This window comes from Zalophus californianus, chromosome 3, assembly GCF_009762305.2.
Source record: "Zalophus californianus isolate mZalCal1 chromosome 3, mZalCal1.pri.v2, whole genome shotgun sequence".
In the NCBI taxonomy this organism is placed as follows: domain Eukaryota; kingdom Metazoa; phylum Chordata; class Mammalia; order Carnivora; family Otariidae; genus Zalophus; species Zalophus californianus.
In genome coordinates this window covers 165,981,239-166,006,036 of record NC_045597.1, presented here as the reverse complement: position 1 = coordinate 166,006,036, position 24,798 = coordinate 165,981,239, and the positions used below count along the sequence as shown (strand labels likewise).

Genomic DNA, 24,798 nt, shown 5'->3' with positions numbered 1-24,798 from the left:
AATAGTATTTTGACCTCCAACTGTACTCTATTTATGGGGAGTCCCTTAGAAACCTGGCAACAGATAACTCCATTATTTCTGGGCAATTTATCCTAAGGAGCGAATCCTGAACAAGAAATACTCTTGAAGATGCATAAAGAAAAGATGTTCACTGCCATATTAATTACAATAATGAAAAACCGCCAGCAACCTAAATATCCACCACTGGATAACAAATCACAAGTCAACTGATGAACCCACATGACTCTCGTGCAATTGTAAAAAGGGTATTTATAAAAACTGAGTAATAGTACAGGAACATGTTTTTGAAGTCATGTCAGAGAAAAAATAAAAGTAGAATGAAATCCAAAATTCTTACCTATTCCCTAACTGCCTTGATTCCTGACTTCCTCTTGATTTTTTCCCACTACTCTCCAGTAATCCCTGCTTTCATTCCATTTCTTGAAGAAGCCAAGCTTCCTTACTTACTGTTTTCTGACTAGCTCCTTCTGTGCCTTTCTACTTAAATGCCAACTCCTCCAGGAAAATATACCTGAGCACCCCACCTAAAGCCCCCCACACCCCATATCCCACATCACCTTACATTACACTTAGCACTTAGCACCACCGGATGTTTTTGTTGACTTATTTCTCCACCCGCAGAATGTAAGTTGCCTAAGTGCAAGGACTTGCCTATCTCGTTCCCTACCATATCCCAATATTTATAGCAGTGCTTGGCACACAGCAGGTGCTCAGTAAATGCCCATTTGAATGAAAAATGAAGACTTAAAATAATGTGATATAAATTTTTAAAACATAAAAATTATATAAAAAAGGAATCCTAGTAGATGGCATTAATTATGTTATAGTAATTTTTAACGTGAAGAAGACCACACCAAAGCATATGCGGCATGATGCTAGGACAATGTAAGTGGAGGAGAGTTGGAGACAGAACTGAGAGAGGTGGACACCTGCTCCCGATCCCTCTTCAATCAGAGCAATGTTCCTTGTTCTCTGCTATGGTGGGCATCCCACAAATTTTTTCTTAGAAGAAAGGGCTTGGTGGCTTAAAAATGTTTGAAAAACAGTACATTAATTCTTCATCAGTGTAAATATACTATTTTAGATGTGGGGACAGAAAGAAAAATCAATTTGTTGGGTAGAAACCATATAAAGGGAACTAATTAGGAAGGGGAAATTTGGAAGAAAAAAGAGATCTAGGTCCAGGAAACACAATAAATGTTCCTAAAAGAAAGGCATAGTGGAGATCTAGAAATTACTGGAAAACAAAGTAAAACAAAACCGAAAACAAAGAAACCAAATCATATTCATACATGTAACCCAATTGAAAGCTTTCCAATGTGTACAATATTTGCAAGTAAAATGTATTATTTAAAAACTCAGTTTGTCATACCTGGCCAGAGTCTCCAGTACAATATTCAGTAATATCACACCCATTCACAGCATCCCGACATTCATACCCTCGTGGCTGAAACTGCAAATCAAAATTCAATATTAGGAGCTCGTGTTAATTAGTATTTCACATAGCTAGCATTGTTATATTCACCAATAATTCAGACACTCTCTCATAACCATTACCAAACTCTTTTTATGAATTAGCAAGATAGTTGCAGAATAGAGACAAGGCCCAGATACCACTCTCTGTAGTAAATATGAATCATTAACCAAGGCATTAAATGTTCAGATTTCAAAACCCACGGTTTCAGAGTATTACTTTTGGAAAACAAGGTAATGGCAATTATGTAAAGAAGATAGAGTAGTATGGTTTAAAACAAAAGAGCAAATCACTAAAATATAAACATTTAAGATCTCTCTGAAGATTGATATACACACCCAACCTTCACTAAGTGTACCTATTAGCTTGGATCTTAATCTCGCTTTAGCTAAATATATACAATCAAATTTCAGTGAATTCATATGAACTCCTTTCAGTGACACCAATCACACTGAGGGGGTGGGTAAAAGATGAAGGAAAAAGACCACTGATGTCAAGCAATTTATAGTCTGGTGGGGAACATAAGGCAACTAAGCTAGAATTTCTTTAAAATACCATAATGCTTAATACTTCTTTGTACTGAATAAAATAATAAAATCATGTAACCCTATGGTTATAAGGAATATTAGAGGTTTAGTAAATGAGAAAAAGGAAGATTTAAAAAATGACTTTTCAAAAATTGACTGGAGATTCTACGGAGGGAAATGAACTGTGTCCATACACACATAAGATGTATATATACACATATAAATATACACACATAGATTACTTCTTTATCCAGCTTTCTTGCCTTTATAGGGGGATTTTAAACCCAAGCATAAAAAATGTGAGCACTAGGTTTTAGGTTCGTGGTCCAAAATAAATGTACATATACATAGTAATAAACTTAAAGAAAAATATTATAAGTAGGTCATATTATTAAATAGACCACAGAAATTGTCCCTCTTCTATTCAACCATTTAAAGTGGTTTTCATCTGCATTAGCAGGACAACTCTCAATGTCTATTTTGGAAGGAGTATATGTATATTTTCTTAAGGAGGCATTGAAAGATAGGATAGTTGATAGTGCATCATAGTAAAGGTAAATGCTTTGACCCACAGAATTTAGGTGGCTTTGTTGATTCTACAAAATTACAAGGCACATGGTCAATCAACAAATGTGTGGCAAGGTCTACAAATACTCTGTACGCATTGAGAGATGTAGCTAACATGTCGATGAAAAGGAAGGCGAAAGTGTCAGTTGACTCACGAGACATGAGGTATTGTTACAGCATGGCCCATCGCTGCAGTGGGCCCCGTTGGAGAGAGAGCATTTCTTACAGCACAATCCGTAGCATTCCTAGAGGAAACACTTCACGTGAGTAAGTGAGAAAGCTTACAGGCTAGTCATTCAGCCCTCTCTCCACATGTGACTTATAATCCACATGAGGAGACTTATACAATAACAAGCAAATATTTCAGGGAGTAATCACTTTAAACAATGATAAAATTCCTTCCTGCCATATTTTCCAGCAAAGTGTGATCTTCTGTGAGAGGGCTTCTCTACTAAAAAGTAAGCTTATTTCTTAGCAAGCACCTCACCTTCGGTTAGCTCCAATACCTTCTTAAGACTCTATCTAGTTTTGGATTTTTAAAAATATTTTATTTTTAAGATCTCTACACCCAACATGGGGCTTGAACTCACAATCCCAAGATTAAGAGTCCCGTGCTCTACTGACTGAGCCAGGCAGGGGCCCCAAGACTATCTAGTTTTATAAAGACAAAAATAATACACACCATGGAAAGACTATTTCATGATTTGGTAAAATTTGAATGGGCTGAATATGAGCTATGAATTTTTAAGAGGTAGGAGATTTGCTTAGAAGAACCCATTAGGTTTTTTTCAAACAAGGCCATAAGAACATGATTAATTCTAACATGTCTGAGCTGGGATTAAGCACTGATGAGAGAGACGAGAAAGAAAGGCAGTAAGACCACAGAGAAGGACTCCTGTAGGCTTCTCGCTATTCTTGTTTGCTCTGGGGAGGAGCTGTGTTGAAGGTAGGAAAGATCTCTTATACCTACCACGTGTAAACCACAGTCACATTCCTCTCCAGCCTCCACATATCCATTTCCACATTCTGTGGGCTCAAATAGCTAAAAGAGATTAGGAAGAGAAAGGAAAAATGTTTTAATTTATCACAGAAAATCAACACACCAATAGGGCCACATACATGGTCCTATAATCTGCTATCATGTGAAATTCTTCTGTGATCTGTTGTTAACGGCATCGTACAAATGATGTCTGTGTGGGTAACACTGTTCACTTATTAATAACACTTCTAAAAACCGTATTCCAAAGGGGGTACTATTTCTTGGAGGATTCTCTGGAGGTGGGCTCCAGAGATGACCTCTACCATTAGAATTACTTATTAATGGAAATAAACTGTCAAAAGGAATAGATCGTTTATCATATTTGCTAATGGAGCTAAGATGCAATGCTAAGACTCACAGATATCTAATTTACTGACTCATCTCCAGGCAGCTGAGAAAACACAAAAACTGTCAAAAAGATAAAAATGTTTCAGTCACAGCCAAATGTAACAAATACAATCAAGGAAATGCAAATAAGCGTAGAAAAGGTGCTGCTGGAAATCCATGCCCATCATTCGCATTGAAAATAAATCTGCACTGTTTAAGGCATATTAAATAAACGTGCAGACATATCCACGGATGTATAGAAATCTCTCAATCATTCCTGGAGCAATGGAAGAGTCAGATTTCTAGAATAATCCACTCTACTAGTGCTATGAACTTGCTTGCCAGACAAACTATATTGCAACCAACTGTGCCGGCAGTTGAGTGTTTATGAGAAATATTCCTATTTTCCCTCAGCTGGGGCAAGATCTCCCTTTGCATGCCCATCATTCTTGGGTGAAGACTGGAACAGCACATTCCAACCCAAATGCTCAAAGACAGGAATATGAGAGGGTAAGAGAGACTCCTCCTCCAGGGATCCCAAGGAAGGGTTGCCTTCCACCGAGTCCATCTGAGAAAGACCCGATTCTCCTTCCACTTCCAGTAAGGCAAAGCTCTTATTCAAAGCAAGAAAGTTTTCCAGCATATTGGGGTGAGACTCCTCCACAGGAAAGTCCAATAAGTGAAATCAACAGTCCTGATCTCTGTGGTATTTTGTCAGCAGGCCGGAGAAAGTGGAAATGGGAAGCTCAGACTGGAACATGGCTAGCACGCTCCTGTCAGGCCTCGCATGGAACCAGCTGCTAGATCTCACTCTTAGGAGCCTTCTTCCATCCAGCAACAGGTGGAAAACATAGCAGGTGGGAAGGGTCCCACAGCGCAGAAAAGAGGCATGCGGATAATGTGGAACATAACATGTAAACCACGTATGCATACATTCATTGACTAAAAGCACTTGGAAAAAAAAAAAGTCAGTTCTTTGATACATACATACAAACTATTCCACTAGAATCCATAGAGGCTTTTAAAGAAAAATCATTCTGCCATGTAGATTAAAAAAAGCCATATTTACTAACTTTTAAAATTGAAGATGTATCGTTATTTTCATTTAGTTTCCAAGTTATCAGAATAATTTTCTTTCTACTCACTGGCAATTTCAGAAATCTAATGATGGATCCTCCACACACACTAGAAACCTTAGGACTCAGTGTTGTGCTCTCAGGCACAATGCTTCTAATTGGCTGGTGAGACGCAAGGCAGGTGAAATTAGTCATGTATACTCCCATTCATAAATGTCAGCAGCTCACGTCAATCATTACTACTCAATTCCCCCACTTCGAACACTTTGAAGTTTTCAGCTTTCTGTTGCACTGAGATCAATGTCATGAAAGGCAGGCAGCTGAATTTAATGGTGCAAGGTCACTTTAAAATTCCCGTTTCTTTTTCTGCAGACTCACTGAGATTTTATACAGATGTCAGGCATCCAACTACCATCCCCTGACTACAGGGCTATCACTTAATTATGAGGCTAAGAGTAAATTATTCTGTCAGTTATCCACATTAGTCACTGATTTTTTTTCTGAAGGTTAACATGATTTCACTGCTCTCTCAATTCATAGAGCATTAAACATTTTGTATAGCAAATGGACTATATTTGACTTATGAAGTAGTATTTTCCAAAAGAAATATGAGATATGCAATGTTAGAGTTTCTATACCATCTGCTAATTAGCAGCAATCCTGTCTTTTTGTCTGTTGAGCGATTCATTTCTAAATACGCTATTAGAGGTCCACAGTCCCTTACGCAAAAGCTTTGTAGCCAGTGAGTTTGAAAATTCTGGCTTTGCTACATTTTAAAAAAATATGATACATTTACAGTGTTCCATGTAATAGCCCTAAGGGGCCTGGTGCACACCCTATAATCAAAAACATTTCTATTTCTGCAGTAATACTTATGAATATTTACACTACCAGGGGTAATAAAGGTTTTCAGTCCAAGACAAGTTTTACTGCCTGACGTGTTTTCTGCAAACTCATAAAAAAGACTTCAAATTTTCAGAGCTTTTTGAGTTAAGGAATTATGGATAAGGATTGTGATAATGTATATATGAATCTTGATGAAACGCCAGTCGACACCACGGACCTGCCCACATAAAGAGACTATATAATAAATAATAAATACAAAAATTTATGAGATCCATAAATACTTTGGGCTACTTTTGGCTAGCTGATATTAGTAATCCTTCCTGTCTAGGAGAATAGACCACTTAAAAAGAAAAAAAAAAGCCAGGAAACTAATTATACTCTTAGAATATCAATGGAAAATGGAATTTTTCTCAGAGAAACAGGTTAAAGCAATGTATCTTAATCTAACCCACAGTCTCTAAGCAGCAGGATGAAAACCCTAACATGTAAATTTCAAATATATTTTGACTGAAGCATGTTTGTTTCTTTGTTTGGAGAACAAAGTGGGAGGGGTACACATAGCACTGAAAAATCAGATTCAAAGCAGCAAAACTATAGTTTTATCATGCATTTAAGCAGGACCAGGGTTCAACATGATAATGGCTTTTATGACTAAATATTCATCTGATTGACAAATCCCCTCCTCCCCAAAAAGACCTGTTTTCCAAGACAAGTATCTGACATTTGGCAGTGTTCCGTTGTAAAAAGATATGTCTTTTTGCATCTCATTTTATTAAGTCACGGAGCTACTTTTCAACATTTCACAGAGTGAAATGCAAGAATGGCTTTTAAGTCTTTTCCCATAAGAGATTTGTGACTGGATTCTGAGCAGATCTGAGCTGTATATGATTTCAAACGCTATTGCTTTCATAAGTGTTATGTACATTAAACAAATGTCTTAGAAGCAAAAAAAAAATTAAAGAAATAATTACACTTTCTGAGTTACTAACCTTTGTCGGCCTGTTGAAAAGACAGGCTCCACCCCCTCTCTGTAAAAAGTCTCTATATTCCAAAATGCTGCACTTTGAGAACTTTCGGGAATGGGACACCCTGAGAAAATAAAGAATCAATTATGTAAATAATTTACCAAAAGCAGGCATCAGAGAAGAAAATTAAAACCCTTGAATTAGAACAACATGTTCACTCTGGATCTAGATGATTCCACACAGGTTATGACAAGGCATTTATGTTCAAATTGCCGAATAAGTATGTGTGGTAGAATCTGTAAAAATAGATAGTCAAAGAAAACCACAGATTGGGAGCCAGGTTATAACCTCCTCAGCAACCAAGCCCTTCTGTGCCTGGGCTTGGAAGAGTTTTGGAAAGCTTATCACAAAACTTCTCCACCTAAGCTATATTTTAAAGTGTGGTCATTTTTGTTTGCTCTGTCTCAGTAAAGGCAAGCATTTTTTGCCTCTGTCCTGAATAAAAGATGCAAAGGAACCTACTAGATTTTACTTTGGAGGAAGGAATTGTGAGGGTCAATCTATTAAAGATTATATAATGCAGACTTCAGCAACACCAATGAGGCAAACAAGGAAATCAAGGGAAGAGAAGTATTATACTACACTATATATGCATAGACACAAACATGTATATACATGACTATATATACATATATATGTATATATGTTTTTAGCACATATACACTCGGTAAAAACAGAATTAGAATTAGATAATAGCTTTTTAGGCTCAACCTCAAATATATTCATGACTTAGGAATATGATATGAGCCTCTTTGTGATTTAATTAATCCAATTACTATCTCTATGTCAGTACCTGGGGAGATATTATACACACGGTCAAAGTTAAACTGAATCACACACACTGATTCCTTGGGCATATTTGTTATAGTACTTGATTTGAGAGCGACAGGCCACGGATTCTAGGACGTAATCCTCAAGTTTCTTGTACCCTGATGCATGGGGGTAGTATATGGAAGTAGGAAAAGTTTTTGCCATTGTTGATAGTGATCTCTTAAAGGAACTATGTAGAAATGTATACTTGAGAAAATATATATATTAGCTTGAAATAGTTTTATTCTATCCTCTGGGTGGCCAGTCCAAAAATCCATTTAGAAATTGGGAGTTTTGGGGCACCTGGGTGGCTCAGGAGTTAAGCGTCTGCCTTCAGCTCAGGTCATGATCTCAGGGTCCTGGGATCAAGCCCCGCATCGGGCTCCCTGCTGTGCGGGAAGCCTGCTTCTCCCTCTCCCACTCCCCCTGCTTGTGTTCGCTCTCTCGCTGTGTCACTCTCTGTCAAATAAATAAATAAAATCTTTTTAAAAAAAAAAAGAAATTGGGAGTTTAGAAGACAGAAGGTGCCTCCCTATAGAAGCAATATTATAAATGGTGTTACCTTCCTATAGTAGTCCGCAAAAATGCTGTTTAAGCCGTAATGTTACTAAACTGTGGTAGAACAGTAACGGGAACATGAAGGTCTACAGTTTCAGGTTTAAACTACATTTCTAGAAACATGTTCTAAAGCAGCAGGTAGAATGGTTGACTCTCTCTGCAATCCCTCATGATCACACTCCTCTTTTCCGCCAGGAGCAGGACTCCTGGTGGGAGCGTAAAGAAGGGACTGTACAAGTAGGTCAGAGCCTCTGGCCACTGGGGCTCCTCAGGAGAGGCAGAGGACCAGAAACAGGCAATGTATTGAGCAGATCTCTGGCATGTGCAGAAGAAACAGGAGAGACGCTGAGTGAGACAGCCTCTTACGTCTAGTAGGAGTGGGCTCTAGCTTAGGGAGCCTTGGGTCAATGGCCCCCACAGGGGCAGGGGCTGGGGGGGTGGGGGGTGGGGCAATGTTTCCAGGCCTTGGTTCACAGACGCCAATAGCAGCTCCGGGGCAGTGACTCTAGTTCTCCAAGTATCCTCACAAGAAGAGAGGAGATAGTTGAGAAAATGTTCAAATGTCTACCAAGAGATGATACCTAATTTAGACACAATAAATCTGTCTTAATAAAAAAAAAAGCTGTATGGATCATATAAGCAGTGTAGTACAATTTTTACTAGAGCAAACATATCTATTTGTGAGTTCCTTAAAATATAAATTGATGACAAAATTGACTTTCACTGACTGCTTCAGGCAGACAACCAGCTCTTAGTCTAAGTGCACTAAAAAATTAATGTATCTACTAAACTTAGAAGCATTTAATAATGGGCTTCTTTTAAAGGTTAATAGAAATAGAAGTTGTTACTATATTTTACTCTTACCAACAACTTTATAAAAAATTAAAATATAAGGTGAATCAGTCCTTTCATTTTTAAAATATCAGATAATTAATGATTGAATTTATACTGAGGGCTGAGCCTAAAAGATCAGTACCTGAGAGACAGTGTATCTAATTATATGCAGCAATGTCAGTGAAAAGCATATATCAAAGGCACAAATAATGAAAATTTACCCTGTTTCCTCCATGATACAGCCACCCCAGGATTCTGTGCAGTCACATTCTAGTCCAATGAAATAATAAGAAGCAACAGAAGAAGAGAAAAACAACAAAAGTCACATCTTTAATTTGCACTGCAACTCTTGAGATAATTCCTTATTCCCAATTCCATGTCATGTAGATACAGAATGTGAAGTCTCACCAAACAAAATCTATTTCCATTCAATCAGTATTTCTTTATATCCTTTTGGAAGTACAGGTTGTTTCCTAAGACAACAGCTGGTGAGAAATAAAACTGTCACTCTCTTCATTTTTGTAACTCAGAAAACTCAATTGAGCTCCCAGTTCCAATGTTTAATGAAAAGTAGCCTGGTCTGGAAGTGAAAAGCCTGAGTTCTAGGCCAAGTTCTACCAGACAGGCAAGTCCTGCCGGCAAGTGACTTAGTATTTTTTGGGTCTCAGTGTTTCCACCTTGAAAATGGAGAACAGCCTCTCTGCCTGTCTCCCAGAGTGGTTCGGGGGCTCACACAAGATGAGCGCCAGCGTGCGCTCTGTGAGCAGTGATGCTCTTATCGCATACATGTCATGAGGCATCACTGAAGCCTCCCCAGCAGAGCACACTGGAATTTATAGGAGAGAATTCCATTTGCTAGATTCAAAGTGAGGTTCGGCCAGAGACTTGAAGAACACTACGCTCAAAGGTTTAGGAAAAGAGAGCATTCCAAAACAAAAGTGTAAGTCACTGAAACTAAACAACAATCACAAACTCAACCTAGATGCCAGAGACTGACATACTGATATTACGATGGGCTGTTCTTTTCATTTATTTTTTCCTCTTCTCTTTTCTATCACAGGCAGAGATATTTTTAAAGAAAGGCTTCCAAATGGATTTTTTAAAAGCCAAAGTTCAGAACTAAGGAACTATCTTCCTAAACAAACAATTCACAAAGGAATAAAACATTTTAGGAAGGAACCACTCCGGGCATCAGTCCTGAACCCCTACTTCTCACCCCACCCCCTCACCCAACTCCGTAACATCTCTCAGCTGACCCCAGCGCTGGCCTCTTCCAGGCCCCAGGGTTCTCAAACAAGGTCATAAACCTGGCCCTACTCCTTTCTGATACTAAGGCCATCTATCCCAGATGATGAGACCCAAAACACCTCCTTTAATGTGTACTATGCGTTTCCTTGGGAAAGCAAATACTCTGAGCAAGATATTAATAAACGAAAGTTTGTAGATATTTGCCAAATGCCACCAGACTTAATATACCCATCAACTGATAACTTAATACACCCATAAAGGGAATTGAGAAGCCCCTGGATACGTATTTTGTTTCAAGTTTCCATAACACTATGCATTAATGACAATTATTTGATAGTCGTCAAAAAGGTAGAAAATGTAGGATAATGTTACAGTAGATTTTTGTCCTTTTCTTCCTTGGGGAGCTGAGGTGGGCAGGGAGACCTTTACTTTTGGCGTCTGGTATTTTCACAGAGGGGAGCAGACTTCCACTTAAGAGAACAATTTGAGGGAATACCTCGGTCTTTCTTTCCACAGGATCGCATTATGACTTTTGTGGGTCCTCGGCACTTTTGCCTGATGCCACAAGAAATGTATTAGAAATTGCATTTTACTACTTTGTTGGTCTAAAGAGGAATATAATCCAGGTTGGACTTTATCCTGATTTTTAAAGAAACTGAACTTTTTCATGGACTCCTAAAACCACCGTGGGCTTTGCATACTTTGCCCCTGGAAGCTCAGCCCTGTGCTTCCAACTTCCCCCCCTCTGAGTAACGAAGAGAGTGACGCCAGCAGTCACTGGCTGCATTTTTCCCACTGAGTGGGGTCTGTGGTCCTGTTTGGGCTCCCTCTTGGCACTGCTGGCCCACGAGAGGGTTACCCTCTACCACCCGTCCCCAGGCTTAAAGGGCCCTTAGGGCAGGGCTACCTGTCGGGGAGGCTTCTTCTTGAGCCTTTCTGATGGGACCCTGTGGGTGAGTTCAGTTAGAGGTAGGTAGGTGGGGAAGTTTAATTAGAGTGGGAGCTCCTTTTTGACACTAGATCTAAGCTAGTTCCTGGTCCAGTTGTACTATTATTGACCCCCAGTGGAACTTTATTGACACCTAAGTGTCTACACTCCACTGCTTAGAACCCAGAGAGTGAATATTCACCCCCTCCCTTGAACCCCAACACTCTTGAGATGTGAGAAAGAGCTGCTCCTGTTTTGAGAAAGTGAGTGCGATTTTTATGAATTTTGAAGGGGAACTATCTACAACCCGAACAGATTAAGAATTACCTTAAGTTGCTCGTTTGATCATCTTTTTTAAGAGGAAGGAGGTATACTACAATTCAACTATCATGACTTAGGAATGAAAAATATTCATTTATTATTGACTGGACATGCATTATACAGACAGAATGGCACATGAAAGCGAGTAAGAAGGTCAGTGTACATACTTGGCTTTCTGCTAGAAGGTTCCCATTGGATTCCAAGGTTTTGAGCCAGGCTCTGCGATAATACTTGTGCCACTGCCATTGGAAGACCATACTGTTTTTCAGAGTTGAAAGTGTGTGGGAGACATTTGAGAGAGTGCACAAAGCTAGTTATTATTTCTTAATCATCACCACATATCATCTCAGTTCCCTAAGTAGAGCCTCACAGCATCAAAAGATGGCATATGCTCCTTCTCACTTCTTCCTTGCAACTGGGCCCAAGAAGCAGAAAGCCTCTCTTCCTATGTGGCATCTCTCAGAACTTGATGCTCTCACATGGAAACATAAAATACAAGCCATAAAAGGCTATGCCCTGATTCAACTCATACCAAACCAAGAATAAATTCAACTTACTACAAATATGCCAAGAGCAGTCTCGACTGAATGACGGCTATTGGGATAAGCTGGTATAATATATTCTGGCATCGATCAGGGTTTAGATATAGTTGGTTCGGCTTTTTGGGTGCTGTTGCCAACAGGCGTAAGGATTTCCTTGATATAAATGAAGGTACTGGAATCCAAACAATGAGACTAAGGAAATATTTGTTTCAATGAATTCTACAGAGATACAGGTAGAAGGCATAAAGATGAAAAATTTGCATAGGGAGAAAACAAAGATACTGCTTAAATATAATCATAAACTCTTTGATTTAAATGAGTTAAACCTAACATGCATAGGAGAGCATGATGGCTTAAAGTTATTGGGAAAGGAATAAGTTTATAAAAACTTATCCACAGAGGTGGAAAAAAAATCTCTGGACCAATCTTTGGCATGCATTTGCCTGACAAACATGAAAACCCATCATTATGAAATGAAGCAATACTTCTTTTCTGACACCAAAGACCACTTTGGGTTCCACTTACTAATATAAATCACTCATACCTTATTCTTATGTCATTGTCATTTTAAACAAGCCTGAGAGGGATGGAAGCTAGGCCACAGGGAAGAAAGAGGTCAAATGCAAAGATAAAACTCTACTTTAGGAAAATTGATCAAATTTACCTCATTCACACCAACGCCCCTTGTGCGAGAACAGACGCCTCCGAAGTAACTCAGACTGCTTCTCTTATAGTGGAATGTCATACGCCTAAAGAAAAAGGAAGCGCTATCAAGAAACCAACATAGTGACTATCATATATACTCTCCCAAGACACACCTAATCCCTCTTCTACAGTGAACTCCCCAAACTCATTCTTCCTCAAGAAATCAAAAACTACATTTTAAATACCTTTAGACTTAAAAAAAAAGAATACCTTCAGACTTATGTTGTCATAAATACCTTTAAATTTATGTTGTGTGAAACAATCTCAGTTGAACAAACATTAATCGCGCACCTACTAAGCACTGACCGATTATTATAAATTATTATACATTGCCGACTATAGACTGAGAGAAAAGGAAGTAAAGAGCTAAGGTGAGAGGCAAGGAAAGAGGAATCTGGTGGGTCTGATTCCAGGACAGAACCTTGGAGGACTGTCTGAAAACAGCTCTGCCATGAATGGAGAAGGAAACCACCTATTATATTGAAAGACCGTATGGTCATCCTCTTCCTCAACGATAAAATCTCAATTTTATTCAATGGTTCACCTCTAAAGACTATATTTCCTGGCCTCTCTTGCAACCCTCTCTATGGGTGGCATGTGATTAAGAGCCAGGAAATGATTTGTTGGTAAAATGGATATGTGAAAGCTTTCAGGAAATCTGCTTTAAACGAGCTAACTCAGCTGGAAGGAGGGCTCTTTTGAACTCCTCCGTGACTATATTCCTGGTGCCTGTAATAAAGGCTGGTGCACCAGCAGCCACCTTGAATCATGAGTTGACCCGGAGGATGGAAAGTGTGAAAGTAAGAACGTGCTCTGAAGGTAAGTCTTATGACCACGGAACCACCATCCCAGCACCAGACAACCTACCTCCCTGCTACTTACATAACCAGAGAGAAGAATCAATTCAAGATCAGTACACTTGACATATAACTTAATGGATACAATAAGGGGATAAAGATCAAAGACTGCAGGTACATACGAGATGAGGTGCACAGCATCGGCATGCTGTTTGATACGCTGCCGGTATTTGGAGAACTCATGGAGCATCTGCACAGGGTTGGTGGTGATGTCAATATGATCCTTCTCAGTCCAGGTCTCTACAGCCACCAGGACAACCCTGGTGTTGAGCTGCTCCTTGTAAATCTGAGGGTATACAACAGGACAGGTGCAGGAGGAAAACACTGGGTCAAACATGCACAATCAGTGATTCAGAGTCAGTGGAAGGACAGGAGGGGAGGTGAGAGGGGAACATGAGTTCACAATTAGCTCATTATAAAGAATCTTCTTTTCTTTCTCATTTCCAAGAACAAAAATAAAGAAAGGAAGAACAATCACACAATTCAGCCTCTCCTACAAGACTCTTTCAATCCCAAATCAGCACATTTATTGGCCAGGCATCTCACTAGGGGATGGACAGTAGGTATGTCAAGATTCTAAAGTCTGGACATAAATTCAAAACAGGGTTCAGTAAAATCACTCCCCCAAAGAGTGGCTGGAGCCTGACCTACTGGCTCGTAGTGCAGTACGACCAGTCAGCCCTGCAGGATTGAAACAGGTCACTAAGTCCTTGGACCAGCGCCCAACAACATGACTAACTTGTCCTTGGAGGCCCAGCGCCATGACACGTAAAAGAACACTGGGAGGGAATCCTAGATCTGGGCCAAAAGAAGGAAAAACAGATTCATATACTCACTTGCCCCTCACCATAGGGTGGCCTCACTCCCAGTACTTAAACTGTATCTTTCTCGACTTTTGTCCCAGATGCTAAACAATGCACACAATTAAGCAATTTCAAAGACGGCTGTCATTTTGTCCTATTTTCAGGCTAATTAAGAAAATAATGGGTGATCTTTGAACACACTGAAGAAAAGGAATATCAGCATGCCTAAATCAACCCGAAGCTATAATGATTTTACAACAAGCGAGTTAAATGTAATGTCTTTTAAAAATTAGTTAGCCAGCTTCAGAACCCAATTCCACTTTGCAAGATGTGGTTCTATTCAATCATGGTGGAATGACCAACACAGAGATGCTACCAAGTCAACAGCTTTGGCAACTTCTCTTTTCCATATTCACTTATAGTCTTCTTCTGAGAAGACTGGTGACAAGAGCTAAAATTACAGAAGATTAATAAACCAGGTGTAAACTGGCTTTCAGAATTTCAGTCCTAACTCTATATGGCATACTCTGCCCATCCACCTGTATTATACCATTACTCAGCTGTGCCTACAGGTATTATATATTGTGAGTATTTACGTGATGAAAGGTTTGGGGACTGTTTCGAAGGCAGTTCTTTGGAGGAAATAAGTATCATTTAGACAGTTGGCAATTCATAAAAAGTTTTTTTTCCCAGTTAAGAGGGAACATACCATAAATATCAGATAAAAATAGATTTAACTGAACAAAATAGCACTTGACATTAGAAAACAAAGTAGTATGCTATATTTAATCTATGACTAGCCAAACTGAACTATGTATTGGAACATAACAAATAATATTCACATCTATGTAATTCTACCTAAATCCGGAAAAAGGAAGAAAATCTTAACCATTATTCTCTGTAACTTACAAAATGAGAGGGAAAAAAATATCAATATGAACGATTTATAGAGCTAGAAGTCTTTGTAAGGAGATATATATCTTACTGTTTCAAATTAATTTTATTTGGGGGACTGCACTTAATTCTGTCATCTAGAAATAAAATCTGAAGCATTCACTACTTAGGAAATAAATGTGAGATCTTAAAAAAAAAAAAACATACTCCACCTCAATCAATTAGCTCTCTTGCAATATATTTAAGACAATAAGCTCAACTGGTCATCATTAACAAAGTCTCATTTGCCAAGTGTAATTTACACTCTTTTTAGCAGTTAATTTTCCCTAGTGTTTTTGTCCTTCTAGGCTGGGTGACAAAGAGGTCTAGACATCACTTAGCAGCAACACTAATGCATCTTTGGGATACCGAGAATGACCCAACTGCCCCCCAAACTCTGATAACACTACTTTTCATGGAAACAGACCATATATGTTTATCAGGCAAATATATGGAAATTTCTTAGCCAGATGAGCTTAAGGATGGTGTTTTTTATTAAACCATCCCGTCTTGGGAAAATAGGTTCAAGAAAACTGGGATACTCACAGAATCCACAAGGTTGACCACGGACTTTGCAAAGTTATTGGTGTGTGCATGAGAAGAGCGATATTTCTTATACTGAGGGGAGGGAAAAGGATAAACCAGTCACTGCCAAATCATCATTTAATGGCAAATTTCAAACTTCAGTAAAAGCAGACATTTCACAGTAACTGTACAAATAGGGTTTAAAATAGACAATTCCGCTTGCACCATGTTGGATACAGTGGTGTTTTTTGATTTCTCTATCAGGCAGCAAAGCTCCATCTAAAACACCTGTACCAGTTCCAAGTACGGACAGAACCTGTAGAAATCTGTGTGAGAAGCTTTACACCCGATAAGTGAGTAGTTCATTCAGTCTTAATGTCTACAAATGCAATCTTCTTGTGTTCACCGAAACAACCATTACAGTTTACGAAGGGCTTAGCCAAGAAATTTAGTCCCAACCGGACACCCTTCTCCCTTTAAACTCAAGACCAGACACTGGTCAAGAAAATTTCTCAGGCAGCACTCTAGATACTGGCCATGATATAGAACGCATTTTTTGTACATTTTAGTATATTCTTTCAGAAGAATGCCTCCTCGAAACGAAGCTTGGCTTTTGACTGTTCCAATTCAGAACAAAGGAGGGACAAAAAGTAAAAATGAAGTGCGTGGATAGTTTAAGATTGTTTATGGTTATTTATGATTATTTAAGAAAATAAGTAAAAATAAATTAATAGAATAATTCCATTACAACATCTGGAGGGCTACAGTTTTAGCAAAGAACACTGCACAGTATGTCTTTGAGAGGACATTTGAAAACTGGAGTCTACCACAGGGGGATCACGCCCTCTACTGAGGAAAAAGGAAAACATACTCAACACTACTGAATCAGATTTGCACCATAAATCTTTAAAATCTGTCTTTAATCATAACATATCTTTCATAAAGATTAAAAATGGTTCTACTCTGGAAATCCATGAAATTCTTTTTTTTTCCTCCTCTGCCCACTTTCATACTATAAATTTGTCAGGCTTTCTTCATTTCATTCTCTCTCTACCCTGGTATGATTTTCTTTTTAAGATTTTTTATTTATTTATTTGTCAGAGATAGAGAGCACAAGGAGGGGGAGTGGCAGGCAGAGGGAGAGGGAAAAGCAGGCTTCCTGCTGAGCGGTGAACCCGATGTGGGACTCGATCCCAGGACCCGGGGATCATGACCTGAGCCGAAGGCAATCGCTTAACCGACTGAGCCACCCAGGCGCCCCCTGGTATTACTTTTTTTTTAAACAAAGAATATATGTCTTCATCCTTACATACCTGATATTTATTTTTTATGATACTTTATACAACCCATGACAACCCATGACAAATGTACAATAAATCAGTACTGTGCTATTGGTAGCATTCACTAATTTATTACCATTTTGCATTTATAACACTTAACTATGATGTGAATGTTTATATCCCCCCAAATTCATATGTTGAAATCCTAACTCCCAAAATGATGGTATTAGGAGGTGGGGCCTTTGGGAGATGCTTTGGTCATGAGGCAGAACGCTAATGAATGGGATTAGTGCCTCGAAGGAAGCTCCAGAGAGCTCCCTTGCCCCTTGCCCCTTGCACCAGAGGAAGTGCGGACAGAGCGAGGTGCTGCCTATGAATTGGGAAGCAGGTCCTCACCACCTGCTGGCACCATGATCTTGGGCTTCTCAGCCCCTAGAATGGTGAGAAATAAATTTCTGTTATTCATAAGCCACCCAGTCTCTGGTGTTTTGTTAGATCAGCCCGAATGGACTTGGACTCGGAATGGACTCAGGCTTGATGTTACTGCTGCCACCATGCGTCATAACCTGACCCAAACTGTCTCCATGTGTTCTTTAAGAGTAAACATCAATCTGTGCATGTAACTGGGCCAAAAACATCATATTGATCTAAGAATCTTAAGGCACTTTAACAGGGTTTTCAAACCTGGCATAAAGAAGTTGCTGTAAATAGCTAAGCATTTTAAGTTGTCCAGCAAATTCCACGCGCTAAAAAATTTCAAAGATATTTTTTAAAGTAAAAGCAAAAGCCTCATTAAGTTCCTCTGGGGTGATGAAAATATTAGAAGTCTTGACATTAAGAAGCACATATTACAAAAAGAAATGAAAAATATTAACTGACACCTATTCTAAGGCAGTGGTGTTATATACCTACGACACTTAACTTTATTTTGCTTCTGAACATTAATTTGTCCATTTTGGAGACTTCTTTTTGTAGTATAATGATCATGGGAAAATATGACATGCAAGTTAAAAAATTAATGAGGTCTTTTTTGATGTTGCGATGTTTTTCACTTATTTCCTATTTTTAATCTCCAAGTCTCTGATTTCCTTTATAGAAAGCTCTCTCTGCTGTGGGGTAAGTGAATTAGAAAGGGTCAAGCATGGGAGCAAGAGTCCAGGTAAAAGATAATGAAGGCTGGACATCTGCAGAGAGAAGTGGGTGGACACACTATGAAGGTAGGCTTCCCAGGACTTACTGAAGTATAGGATGTGGAAAGTGAGGATAGAGAAGAATAAAGGATGACTCCCAGGTCTTGAATTGGAATAGCTGGGGGAATAGAGGTGACATTTAAAATAATGAGAAAGACTAGGTGAAGAGAAGCTTAGGACTCAGGGATCAAGAGTGCTGATTTAGAAATTTAAGAGATGCCTATTCAATACTGAAGCTGGCATGCAAGTAGACAGTTGATACATAAGTATGGACTCAGGAGGCTAGAGGCATAAAGTAGAGAGTGATGAATTTAAAGTCATGATATATATTTTTTAAGACTTTATTTATTTATTTTGAGGGGGGAGGGGCAGAGGCCGAGGGAAAGAGAAAATCTCCATCAGACTCCCTGCGGAGCTCGGAGCCCAATGTGGGGCTTGATCTCACGACCCTGAGATCATGACCTGGGCTGAAACCAAGAGTTGGATGCTCAACTGACTGAGCCACCCAGGCGCCCCTAAAGTCATGATATTAATTAAAGACTGAGACTGGAAGTGTTCACATTGGAAGAGTTATAGAGAGAAAAGAGAGCCCCAAACCAAGCTATGAGCACTCCCATAATCCCAGAGGCCAGATGCAAAAGACTAAGAAGGAAGGGCCAGTAAATTGGGAGAGCTGTTGTGTCAACAGAACCCGAAAGATGAAGAAAATGTTTCACAGAGGAGAGCATAATCAACCGTGTCCACTGCGGCTGCGAGCACGAAAGAGAACCGCTAGGGTGCCCACGCGATTTGTTCACTGGAAGTCCCACTTAATTGAGCAGCTAGGGTTTACCAGGATCTATAAGTGTTTCTCAACAAGTATTTGCTCCTCACAACTCTATGAGGTGGGTTTTATTAGACCATTTTAGAAATGTGGACAGTGAGGTTCAGAGAGGACAAAGAACTTATCCAAGGTCACACAGCTGGAATTCAATGTCTACTCTGGGTTGAGATAGGAGATAAACTTGTTCAGTGAACAATTATGATAAAATAGGTTAATGTATATTCCCAAGAAATCACAGTTCTTGATGAGAACTCGTAATTTGTTAATGTGCCCATAAAGTGTAGTGGTTTTCAAATAGGGTTCAAATTGAGGTTTAAATTGAGAAATATTTGAGCTATAACACACTTGCACTCGGACTTATACGTATGGATACAGCAAAAATGTAAGCAAAACATTTTTCGTGCACTTTAAAATATTTCAACCAATTTTCTATTAGAATAAGGCTTTTCATATTTATATTTAGCTCAAGTGGCTCAAAGAAATGTTTGTAGACCCTTATCAAGGCTATAATTGGCTTACAAATTAGGTTCCACCAGCTAGCTACCAAGATGCTTTCTACAAAATTGAGGGATTTTCCTTTCCTAATTGAAAGCCACCGATAACATGATGCTTGTTCAAAATAAGGTGTCTGCCTTTTTTCAGGAAGCCAATATTAGGTTACTCTGAATTAAAGAGATTAGCTTGAATGTGAATGTAGGCAAAATGTTTCTATTTCCTGCATGAATGAGAAATAATTTTGCATACAAAGAAAAATATGCAATCTCCATTTATGATAAAACTGACTTTCACATTTTGTGATCACTGAAAATAATTTACATTTCAAGTGCCAAATTTATTTTTCCTTCCTGAACAATTACAACCCTTAAAGAAATTTGCTTTTTGAAAAAAATTAAAATTAGAGCTTGATTTTCAATCTGAGGGTGACAGTTATCAAAACAACCGTGTTGCCTCATCTGGCACAAAGATCGTATGATGATGAGTCATTTCAAGGATGATCATTCTAAAAGCCAACAGTAAAGCTCCAGGTATTAAAAAAACAGATGTTAATTATTCTAGTTCAGTTTTACCTTCAAAAATGTGAATTTCAGGACTCTGACCCATGTTCTGACTTACTACTTCTTCGTGGCAATCAAATTCAAAAACAATCTTCATTTTCTTCATTTCATATAAAGCACACCTTAAAAAAACTTTTTTTCTCACCTCTCAAAAGAAAAAAAATCCTTATAAAATGACACACTTCTGTGGGCCTAGGATGTAACCTGGTCTCAAAGCAAAAGGAATATTCTGTCCCATTAAAGGCCAGATGTAAGGTTTATTCAAATAGTAGAAATCACTCAGGTAATTTCTTTCTACTTTAGGTATTATTACTACTCAGAAATAAAGCTTTCTTTTTATTTAATTTCTTACTATGTATTCCTTGCAAGATTATCAGTGAAAATTACAATTCTTTTAGTCTAGTTTCAAAGATAGATGAACATATCATGACTAGTTCTCTCTCAATTTTAATAACAATAATAATAAAATAATTACCAAGGTTTACCATTAACAAATTTGGTAGCATAAAGAAGGTAACTTTATCACAGAATATATGGTATAAAGTGCAGAAAATTTCCATATATGAAAATGATATTTTAAATGGGAGGGTGCTGTTTTATATTCATAAGACAGAGACAAGATTATTTGAATGCTTCCAGTTAAAAGGATTAAAATATAAATTCAAAGTAGACAATATTTTTTAAAAATTATTGTTTCCTATTTATACAGTTGCCGATACATACTCTGATTGATGATAGTTTTAGATTATGGTGGAACAGGAGATGTGGAGATAAGAGTCTTGGGTTGGAGAAGGGTTCTATGCATTCCCAGCTCTCTGTGAATGTACTTTGTGAATTTAGAGGCATTGCACGCATCACAATTATTCCTTCCACTACTTCAAAAGTATTTGCATAATGGATATTAGAAAAAGCGGAAATGTCTAACGCCATAGTTTCATGCCACAACGCTAAGGACTGAGAAGTACCTACAAAAACTTTCAATGTCCCAGTCAACAAAAATAGTTCAGATGAAAAATTATCTTGGGGTTTCAAGCAAATTAATGTCCTTCTGAAACGCTTAGTTTAGCCTTCATTATCTAAAATGGCTGTCTACACATTTGGTTTTCCTTCCGACCAGAGAGGATCTCGCCTCTGCTTCTTCTAACATATATCAAGCAATATATTTAAAAGCTACTGGTAAATAAAATAAATCTGCATATATAATTAACAGGTATTCCACTGAATAATACTCAACATAACTGAACCAGTACTTGGCAATTAGTAAAAAATGTCTGCTAATGTAGAGAGTCAAATAAAAGTTTAAAAAATAAGTCACCATATTTTTAAATTTATGGTTTCAAGGCTTTTTCTCAAGTAGGGTCTACTAACAGAATTTCACACTATCATTTTACCCTATCGTCTACTAATCTAATTTGGCCTCCTTAAAGTAAAACAAGGACTTAATGATAAATGCAAAGCAATCTGAATTTTTGTTGCAATCTTTTACAAGTTTGTCACCCATACCTGACTTTTGAGTATTTCTTGATATATTCTCATCTTTCCAGAAATATAACTCAGTTTTCATAAAAACAACTACTCTTTGTCTTAGTTTATACAATTTCTTAAATTAAATTATATAGTTACAACAAGAAGTACAACGAGCCTACACAGTCTGGGAGGTGCAGCAAAGGGGTGCTGGAGCCAGCTCCCAACAGTTCACAAGAGCGAACTGGATGCAACTTTTCCCAGCTCCTCATTTAGTGAGCTCACTCCAGTAGCTTGAAATCAGCCATGATGGGAGTATTTACATCACAGGTATCAGTAACCATTATAAATCAAGGCTTTTTTTCCCAGAGAGCTAGGTGTTAAACATTTAAGCATACCCCAAGTGTTGGTTATACTAGTTATACTAGCAAACACCCTACTGGACAAGACTCTTTAGAAAGCTCTAGGCTTCCGCCAACCTGTTTTACAAGGGACACGATTAAGTAAAACATGGTTAAGAAAGGTTTCTACTTGGGGTGCCTGGGTGGCTCAGTCGCTTAACCATCTGCCTTCAGCTCTGGTCATGATCCCCGGGGCCAGCCTTTAGCAGGGCTCCCTGCTAAGCGGGGAGCCTGCTTCTCCTTCTCCTTCTGCCCCTCTCCCTGGCTCATGCTTGCTTTCTCTCTCTCAAATAAATAAATGAAACCTTTAAAAAAAGAAAGTTTCCACTCTATTTTCAAGAACAGCCAGTGGAGGCAAAAATTATTTTCCATGTCTTTTAAGTGTTATTGAGATGACACACTAAATCACACTGTACTTTGACATAAGTAGCACAATATTATTCATCTTTCCAAAATTTAAAGAAGATAAATCATCAAAGAGTGTCTCTCTGGATATGCCTTTATTATACATCTTCACTTCCTATAATTACATTTGCCACAAGTCATAATAATTAGTAAGAAAAAAATGTTCTCAGAACAAAGACATGGAATAAAATTAGAAAGTAGTGGCCAAATACATAGAAGAAGAAAAGTAGAGAATAAGAATTTTAAATGAAGGTATGTAAAAGATGTCAAACAAATAGGTAAATCCATTCATCATAACCACTAAATATTCATCTATTTATTAGAGGTGTGAAAATTCTATAAAGCCCAGTGTTTCCGAACACCATGAAATAAATCAAGTCATTCAATAGTTCCAAAGAAATAAAGCATCTAAATACATTGGCCCTAATAAGTAAGAAATAATGATTCAATATAAAGTGAAATGTATTCTTTCTTAAGCAAGCTGCCAGGCCTAAAACTCACTGATTCTTTATATTCTTACCGTTTTGTGATCATTAACAATCATAAGTTCCAAGTATTTCATTTCTTCAAACACACCGCGAGATGGCTGTGGAAAATAAAAATATAGTCAGAATGGTGGTGGATATATCTCTGATGCTGACTATTAACTTGTAGATTGACTTTGAATTTCAAAAAGAACGCTTTGCTGCCTACTTTATAAAAAAACACCCTGGAACAAACTTGGTAAGCAAAATCGAAGACAGCGACTGTAAAGTCTGGATAAACATTCAAGTATTCAGAAAAGAACTGTATTTAATTATCATTAAAATAAGGGCACCTGGTGGCTCAGTTGTTAAGCGTCTGCCTGCAGCTCAGGTCATGATCCCAAGGTCCTGGGATGGAGCCCCGTTGGGCTCCCTGTTCAGCAGGAAGTCTGCTTCCCCCTCTCCCATTCCCACTGCTTGTGTTCCCTCTCTCACTGTCTCTCTCTCTCTGTCAAATAAATAAATAAAATCTTTAAAAAAAAAATACTCATCAAGATAGAGAAAACCCTGTGGTTTTTTTTTTAAGATTTTTTTAAAGTAATCTCTACTCCCAATATGGGGCTCGAACTCATGACTCCAAGATCAAGAGTCTCATGCTCCACCAACTGAGTCAGCCAGGCACCCCCAGCCCATGTTATTTTTATATGATTTTCATATGGAAAAATATCCTAGAGAAAAGTATACAGTATAATTCTGCTAAAATAAATAAATCTCAATTTCTTTGGCATTAAAATGTGGTTAAAAAAGATTCTTATCTACTTAAAACTTCAAAGGAAATCTACTTAAAGCTCATTTAACAAGAACAGCACAGTGTATGTGGAAAACAGTTATCAATATAGTCAAAAGAAACATTAAGTCACTGGAGTGAAATTTTAATAATAATGTACTAAATCTTAACCACACAACTTCTCAAAGGAACAAACATTGATAATTACTATTTTCTAAATGCTTCTAAATTTTTATTATTCCTAGATAATTTTAAGAGCAAGTACTAAGCATTTGAATTATCATTTGAGCTTTCTTTTTTCGTAGTTGAAAACCAATAATGGTAACTCTTTTTTTCTTTACGTACAAGGTCATTGATCAGTTTATATTTGATAGGGGTGGACTGTAGTGAAATGTCAGTAGCCTATATAAAACTTATTATTACCAACCACATCTTCAAGAGTAAGAAAAAAACTCTAAGCAAAAAAACAAAATTTGTATCTATAATCACCATAACATGAAGACAGGCTCATAAAGGAGAGGATGATTTAACCTGTAACTAAGTTTCTGATGACTGGTGGTCTAATTTTTTCACAAAAAAATACATTCAGCAAAACATTATCTAAAATGTGCAATTTTCAGTATAATTACTCATTAAGTTATCTAGTAAATTACCATGTAATCTATATGCTGTGGAATTAATTCTCAGTTACATAGTATTCACCATGTAATTACAAAACAGTCCCCATCATTACAAGCTTTCTAATCTATTATGAAAAAGACTAGGAACATAATTTCAGTTACAAAGCTCCTATACACTTATCAATACATGGGAGCTATCCTACAGTTGTTGATTATATAATTACATGATTCGTACTTGGTAACTGTCATGACACCAATGGTCAAAAAGATCCTCAAGAAAACATATCCAGCTTCAAATTTTGGTACAACAGAGCTTTCAATTTGAAAGAGCTACAAATAGGCA

At 37.9% G+C, this 24,798-nt stretch overlaps 1 protein-coding gene across 3 annotated transcripts in view; it reads right to left on the bottom strand.

The window, feature by feature from the left end:
- ADAM23 (ADAM metallopeptidase domain 23) overlaps positions 1 to 24,798 on the bottom strand; it is a 166,699-nt gene that overhangs the window by 33,730 nt on the left and 108,171 nt on the right. For all 3 annotated transcript variants that reach the window (XM_027591124.2, XM_027591123.2, XM_027591125.2), the window contains exons 9-18: positions 23,105 to 23,170; positions 15,988 to 16,059; positions 13,828 to 13,991; positions 12,808 to 12,892; positions 11,769 to 11,859; positions 9,326 to 9,374; positions 6,867 to 6,966; positions 3,560 to 3,631; positions 2,745 to 2,834; positions 1,394 to 1,474 (exon numbers count right to left, since the gene is read on the bottom strand). In XM_027591124.2, coding sequence (XP_027446925.1) covers positions 1,394 to 1,474; positions 2,745 to 2,834; positions 3,560 to 3,631; positions 6,867 to 6,966; positions 9,326 to 9,374; positions 11,769 to 11,859; positions 12,808 to 12,892; positions 13,828 to 13,991; positions 15,988 to 16,059; positions 23,105 to 23,170 — 870 coding nt within the window. The remainder of the gene's footprint in view (positions 1 to 1,393; positions 1,475 to 2,744; positions 2,835 to 3,559; positions 3,632 to 6,866; positions 6,967 to 9,325; positions 9,375 to 11,768; positions 11,860 to 12,807; positions 12,893 to 13,827; positions 13,992 to 15,987; positions 16,060 to 23,104; positions 23,171 to 24,798) is intronic.